Source organism: Triticum aestivum, chromosome 4A (genome assembly GCF_018294505.1).
Source record: "Triticum aestivum cultivar Chinese Spring chromosome 4A, IWGSC CS RefSeq v2.1, whole genome shotgun sequence".
In the NCBI taxonomy this organism is placed as follows: Eukaryota; Viridiplantae; Streptophyta; class Magnoliopsida; order Poales; family Poaceae; genus Triticum; species Triticum aestivum.
The window spans coordinates 309918196-309925374 of record NC_057803.1 but is presented as its reverse complement, the minus strand read 5'-3'; the positions used below and the strand labels follow the sequence as shown (position 1 = coordinate 309925374).

Genomic DNA, 7179 nt, shown 5'->3' with positions numbered 1-7179 from the left:
CCGCGACAACCGGTTAGGCCAACGCATCCACCACCTCACGACACGCAGGTCGCCACTACCGTGTCGCGTACGACGCTGATGGGAGACCCGCCCGCCGCGCCGCCGGACCCCACGTTCGCCCGACGTTCCTCTGGATCCCGCTGTCCCGCGCCAGTCTAAACGAAGAGGATGGGGAGAAGCCCCGCCGCCGTCCAGCCGGCCAGGCTTCGCCCGGCGGCACTATGGACGGCGGCGAGGAGGGGGAGAGGAGGAGGAGACTCGAGGGGCCAGCCGGCCAGGCTTCGCCCAAAACGCTGCTCTCGACGCTCCTTGCGAGGATCCACTCAAAAAACAAAAAAAAAGCTCCTTGCGAGGATGATTGCCCGATCTATACTTTTGTGTTAGAAGTTGCTGGAGCCTTCACCCAGGGTGCAAATCGCTTATTAGCCCCCTTCTGTTCCGCGTGAGACTCATAGACTTGTCGTTCTCTCCTCGTCTCCCTACGCCAGATCTGGTACCCTTCTCCGGCGGCCGCCGCGGTGAGCTCCCCCCCCCCCCCCCCCCCCCCTCGCGCTGGTCTGCCCTCTCCCACATGGCTGCCCGCGCCGTGAGCTATCAGCCGAGGATCGCCCGGGAACATCCTCGTCAGTTATGATCCATCCACTTTCTTGATGATTTGTTTGCTGCGCGGTTGAGGAGTAAATGATAGTATAAACGTTTGCTTGTACTGAAGGCAGGAGAATTGGGGTTATGTGCGTCTGTCTTGATGCGCAAGTTCCTTTAGATGTACCTCCCCGAAGTGTAGTTTGGGGCACTTATCTGGGAGGTTGGCGCTCCGTAATGAGAGGATGGAGAGAGCGGGCCCTTTTGAATTTGATTTTCGGTAGATGCCTGCGTGTTTCATTTTTGTACGGGCTCTGTTTAGGTTTTTCCAAAGATTTGTTCTCCAGTTAATTCAGCTGCCCAGAAAGAGGCTCATGTATGTGTTGAAGAGACCGAAAGTCCGAAACCAATATTTTCTTGTCGAAACAGACTCTTTTGTCTGCAGAGATCTTGTCTAAGTAGATTTCGTCTAGTGAGAGGCATGTATTTGGTCTCCATATATTTTTGATTTGTTAAGGATTTATAACTTCAATTGATTTTGCTATGTGCGTTCATTAAGTGGCATAGTCCTCAAATTCACCCGGTCAATTTTAAGGGTTGCCACATTTTTAGTGGTCCTAACATGGACAGCAGATATTGGTACAGGTAAGCATGCTCTTATTTGAATTTTTTTACATCTTTTCCTGTGGGATGATTATGTATTAAAGAGACCAAAATCCATTATTTTCTTGTCGAAACGGATGTTTTTCTTGGAGATGTTCTCTAGTCAGAAGCATGCATTTGGTTTCCGTGTTTGATTTGGCAAGGATTTATAACCGCAGTTGATTTTGCCATGTGCATTGATTAAGCATTGGCCTGCAATCTGCTATAGCCCTCAATTCCACCTGGTGGATTTTAATATTTGCTTCATTTTTGGTGGTCCTAACATGGGCACACAACATAAGTAGGCCCAGGTGAGCGATGCATGCTTTTATTTGGAAGCCATCATCTTTTACTATCATATGGTATCGAGGGTCTTAGCTGCTGCCTGATGCCACTTGGGTTTGGAGGTGGAAAAGCTTGATGGAAAATAGAATAGTACCCTCTTTATGAAGAATCCTAATGTACCACATGACATGCTGTGTTATTACTGCCGTTGAAGAATTTTTATTTAAGTTTGTATTTGGTTCTCACGGTATTCTATGTTGCTGACTATTCTGTCTCTGCTTTTAGATCATGGTCGGGCCTGGGCACCGGAACAGTCATGGAAAGCGGCAGTCTGATTATGCTGAAAATGGAGGTGGCAAGAGAAGAAATCCTGGTGATGATACATATGCTCCTGGTCCAGATGACACTGTCTATCGCTACCTTTGCACGTCTAGGAAAATAGGGAGTATAATTGGGAGGGGTGGAGAAATTGCCAAACAGCTGAGGAGCGATACTCAAGCTAAGATTAGGATTGGTGAGAGTGTACCTAACTGCGATGACCGAGTCATAACAATATTTAGCTCAAGCAGGGAGACTAATACCATTGAAGATACCGAAGATAAGGTTTGCGCTGCTCAAGATGCTCTCTTTAGGGTTCATGAGAAGCTTGCCACAGATGATGGTCCTGTGAACGAAGAAAATGAAGAGGGTTTAGGTCAACTTACTGTTCGGTTGCTTGTGCCATCTGATCAGATTGGATGCATTATTGGAAAAGGTGGGCATATCATCCAGGGAATCCGCAGCGACACTGGTTCACAAATACGTGTTCTTAGTAATGAACACCTTCCTGCATGTGCTACTAGTGGTGATGAACTTCTCCTGGTTAGTCAATTTTTCCTGCTTTTTCCTGCAATAAATGTACAGGTGTACTACTATACTCGTATAGCAAGTATATCCTCTCTTCTATATAGTACATGTGGACATGTGGTATCCGTAGTCTTACCAAATACTCCCTCCGTTCCTAAATATAAGTCCTTTTAGAGATTTCAATATGAATTACATATGGATGTATATAAACGTATTTTAGAGTGTAGATTCACTCATTTTGCTCCGTATGTAGTCTATATTAGAATCTCTAAAAAGATTTGTATTTAGGAACGGAGGGAGTATCTACTACAACGAATGTTTACTTGTTTATGTGCAGTATTTCATATGCTCTGGTTGTAAATTTGTACTCATTAATTGAATAACGGGCATGTTCATTTAATAAATGGGTATATTTTCTTCAGTTTATTTAGTTTAATACAGTGTATACTGTATTGTTTTGTAGTGTCACTGAAATCATAAATATATAACATTTTTTATCATTTTAAAACTAGATAATTGGGGATCCGATGGTAGTTAGAAAAGCTCTTCTCCAAGTGTCATCTCGCCTCCATGGCAACCCATCCAGGTCACAGCATCTCCTTGCGTCCAGCTTAACCCAACCTTTTCCAGCGGGATCCCGCCTTGGTAGTTCCTCTACTGCACCAGTTGTAGGGATTACTCCTATGGTTAGTCCTTATGGACGATACAAAGGTGATATGGTGGGAGATTGGCCTTCTATATACCAACAACGGAGGGAGGTGAGCTCTGCAAAAGAGTTTAGCCTGCGTCTGCTTTGTGCTGCGGCGAATGTCGGAGGTGTAATTGGAAAAAGAGGTGGTATTATCAAACAGATTAGGCAAGAATCTGGAGCTTTTATCAAAGTGGATAGTTCGAGTGCTGAAGATGACTGCATAATTACAGTTTCAGCAAAGGAGGTAATTTCTCTCTTCTTCAGTTTTTGCCTGATACGTTTCCATGTTTATATTTAGTAGCAGGTCCTGATTAATTCTAATTTTCCGTGCCATGCAGTTCTTTGAAGATCCTGTCTCTCCAACAATCGATGCTACAGTCCGTTTACAGCCAAGATGCAGTGAGAAAATTGATGCAGAATCGGGGGAGCCATCATATACTACACGTTTGTTGGTGTCGACATCACGGATAGGGTGCCTGATCGGCAAAGGTGGTTCAATCATTACGGAGATACGAAGAACATCGAGAGCAACCATACGAATCATTTCGAAGGAGGATGTTCCAAAAGTAGCATCGGACGACGAAGAGATGGTCCAGGTAACAACTTTAACTTCTGATGTTCTTTGTTTCACGACTCCTTGTTGCCATAAAAAATATTTACTGTTGTAATTGTCATGTACAACAGATCAGCGGAGATCTTGATGTTGCAAGGCATGCTCTTGTGCAAATAACTACAAGGCTGAAAGCCAACTTCTTTGAAAGAGAAGGTGCTTTATCAGGTTTTCCACCTGTGATCCCATATCACCCTTTGCCTGCTAGTGTGTCCGATGAGCCAAAGTATCTAAGCAGAGACAATAAGTCTGCTGGGCACGATTATCCATATTCTAGTGGATATCATGCATCAGACGATGTGCTTCCTGTTGACCGTTATGCAAATTATGGCAGCTCCCAGGTATAGCATCCCTTTTATTCATTGCAAATCCTGCCGACATTTTGTCAGGTTTCTTATCCCACAATACGAACTGAAACCATCTCTAGGTCTACGGAGGCGGCTATGGTGCTTACAGTGGTGGTTCTGGCAGCAGCGGGTAAGAATGACTTTTTTTTAGTCACCCAGTATACATATTCACGTTGTTGATCATAGTTCTGTGTAGGGAAATAAATGTTAAAAAAAGCACTAAGTGTAAATTGCTAGTTCTGCCTCTAGCGCCTACTTTGCCTAAGCGGCATGCCTAGGGACGATTAAGCACATGGCTAGTACGATAAATCGGTTGCTGTTCTGCTGTCGCCTAGCACCTAATCACAATTAAGCGGCACATGTATAGGCGTGGTTTTTTTAACCAAAATATTAATGTTTCTTTACACTCGATATATTGCTGTCTATTACTCCCTCTGTCCCATTATACAAGATGTTATTAGAACCAATGTACTCATATGTTGGTTGTAATAACATCTTATATTATGAGATGGAGGGAGTGTCATTTTGTGCAAACTTTGGTCAAGGCCAAGTTTACTTGATATTCCATTTTTATCTTTGTAGGCTTATCTTTATTCCATATGTAATTTTTCACTTGGTACTGTTTGCAAATTCTTTATCAGGTTATCTGGCTCTACCTATCTTTCATCTGGAAAACGCTATGGCTATTAAAATGCAGGTTGTTGAATCCAACAGGTATGGTTGCTGTGCGTGTTGAGACGTATATAGTGACTACATGGTCAATACTTGCTTCTAACCACATCTGCCTTTGAAACACATTGAACCCAGCTCAGCTCTCTTCCGATGAACCTGTCCGTTTCACATTTGCACCCCTGCCCAATCCTTTACTGAAAACAGCCAAGACCAATGAAGTTTGGAGCCTGCTTATTGGAGCCCCTACCCAAACCAGATGACTGAGAGTATGGCCCAACCTGGAAGCTTTGCTTAAGAGGACCTGTCTGGATGCCACAAACCCTCTGATTTCCCTAGTAGAATACATTTACTCTTTATCTTTTCCTCCGGGCCTGTGTGTGATGCCCTGCCGTAAATGTTCTGAACCTATGTATTGGAAGGTCACATATAAGATTCTGTATTTGTTGTCCTAAAACCTGCTTAGTAGTTTGTATGAGAGACTTGGTCCCCTATTCGCCATCCAAAACTTAGGAGATGCTACTTGCCCTTGCATGCAAATATGCATTCCTTCATTGATACATACTGTCATTGTTAGCAGTAGTAATTCAGAATAATATTACCAAGACTTGCTCCTGTCTGCAAACAGTAACCATGAGATACCACTATGACTTACAACTTGAAATCCTAAATCAATGAGCTCAAAATGTGTGCAGGATATAGGAGAATTTTTGCTGTCTTCCGATTACATTGGCTTGCGAATACCATACACATGTTTGATTCAGTTGTTTCGTGTTTCAGTCACCCTGTAATCAGATACGGTGCTTCACAATCCCAAAAAGGGCCCATCCCAGCTGGATTGGGATAGCACAATCCCAAAAAGAGCCCATCCCAGATGGATTGGGATAACAGCATCCCAGCTGGATTGGGATAACACCGCATGCCGTCTCACTTGTCCCAACCTTCTCCTCACCAAGAGGCCTGAGGCCCAGTGACCCTGAGCAGCAGCGATGACGCCGCAGCAGGCACCTGCGCTGGAAACCTCCTTGCTCTTGTCTGTCTCCTTTCGCCCACCGACGAATCTATAGAATCCAGGATGCTAAATCTTGGATTCATTTGCCAATCGATGTACCAACAGCCTCTGGACCAGGAGAGATCTTCTCTGTATGCGTCTGTGTTCATCGATCTGGCCTTTTTTGTGTTGGTTCTGGATCAATCTGCGTTTGTTTTGTTTTGTTCTGGTGCTGGATCTGGGGGAGCCGGCGGAGGTCTTCTTTTCTTCTCTTTTCAGGCGTCCTGAGCTATCCTGCGTCAGAGCTGTGTTGTAATGGGAAAACAAACCTTCCTTGAACCAAACAGATTGTGTAATCACAGAGACCATCAGCTAATGCAGTGTATCTTGATTATAACACCCAATACATTGCCAGTCCTGAAGCAAACTGGTTGATAATTTACCTATGGAACAACTTTTGGCATGGTTGTCTGAAAGTACCAACCTTTGCTTGAGATTCTTAAACGCCTTAACATGCTATAGGTGCGCACATGATCAGAATGCCATTTGACATGCATGTGTTGCACCAATGGAGTATTGGCAAGTTACGAGATTGTGATTAGGTATCATCATGTTGGATAAATTGTGCTGCATTTTGTCCAGAGGTGTGTGCACTCTAGATTTGAGTTTGTGTTTGGAGCATTTTCTTTATTCTTGTTAACCAGGAAGGCGCAGGAGCATATACACAATCATGGAGCTAGAGACAGGCCGTTGCCGACATACTTTGCATTGGTTAAGTAAACATTTCCAGCTTGTTTATTGGACATACTTTGCATTGGTTAAGTAAACATTTCCAGCTTGTTTATTGGAAATAGGCAGCAACATGGTTGTATCGTGCTTCTTAGGTCTTTCTACCAGTCTTCGTATGTTTATTTATTATGCAGTGTGTATTCAATTTGATCACTTGGGCAAATGGTGAAAGCTGAATATCATTATTCATTAGTTTTGTTGTGTTTATTCAACTGGTGAAGCTGAACATTCATACGGGGTTTGATTGGGTGGCTGTTGGCCTGATTATATTTGTTTTTTTTGCTAATTTCATATGGGATTTAGCATGTTTCGTCCTGTCTCAAACATCGATCTAAATTAAATTAACGCAATCCATGTGAGGTTGACAAGTTGGTGATATTAGTAGAATGCCCGTGTGTTGTTACGGGCTTTTAAAATATTTTGCTATCTGTATATAAATATTATGCATGTTAACTTTCACTTGTAGAGAAAAGATAGCACATGCACAATGGAGTAATAATTGAAGTCCACTTCATTTGCAATGTAAAATGATAAAAATATGCATACATATAGAACAATGATCCAACTAAAAATCCATTACAAATTAAGATATACATGATGTGATTAAGAAATTCTTGCACGATATCAATTTCATTCGCACGATATTTGAGCAAGTATAGTAAAAACTTCTTTGTTAACTCATACCCATCATGCATAAGCAATATATGTATTTATCACGAATACTCCA

At 43.0% G+C, this 7179-nt stretch overlaps 1 protein-coding gene across 3 annotated transcripts; it reads left to right on the top strand.

Moving 5' to 3' along the window:
* Positions 1-261: 261 nt before the first annotated feature.
* On the top strand, positions 262-6641 carry LOC123086013 (RNA-binding KH domain-containing protein RCF3). Of its 3 annotated transcripts, none has more exons than XM_044507717.1 (8): positions 262-518; positions 1795-2370; positions 2868-3290; positions 3385-3642; positions 3731-3997; positions 4084-4133; positions 4645-4717; positions 5453-6641. In XM_044507717.1, exons 2-7 carry the CDS (start codon positions 1798-1800, stop codon positions 4691-4693), a joined length of 1620 nt encoding a protein of 539 aa, XP_044363652.1. In that variant the 5' UTR covers positions 262-518; positions 1795-1797; the 3' UTR covers positions 4694-4717; positions 5453-6641. The 3 variants fall into 3 exon arrangements, with proteins under 3 accessions (XP_044363652.1, XP_044363650.1, XP_044363649.1); XM_044507715.1 differs by lacking the exon at positions 5453-6641 and adding an exon at positions 4816-5232; XM_044507714.1 differs by lacking the exon at positions 5453-6641 and adding an exon at positions 4811-5232.
* Positions 6642-7179: the final 538 nt, after the last annotated feature.

Coding starts and splice junctions, on each gene's coding strand:
- LOC123086013 (XM_044507717.1), top strand. CDS start 1,798: ATGGTCGGGCCTGGGCACCGGAACAGTCATGGAAAGCGGCAGTCTGAT. Junction 3,291..3,384: donor TTACAGTTTCAGCAAAGGAG/GTAATTTCTCTC, acceptor CGTGCCATGCAG/TTCTTTGAAGATCCTGTCTC. Junction 4,134..4,644: donor GGTGGTTCTGGCAGCAGCGG/GTAAGAATGACT, acceptor ATTCTTTATCAG/GTTATCTGGCTCTACCTATC.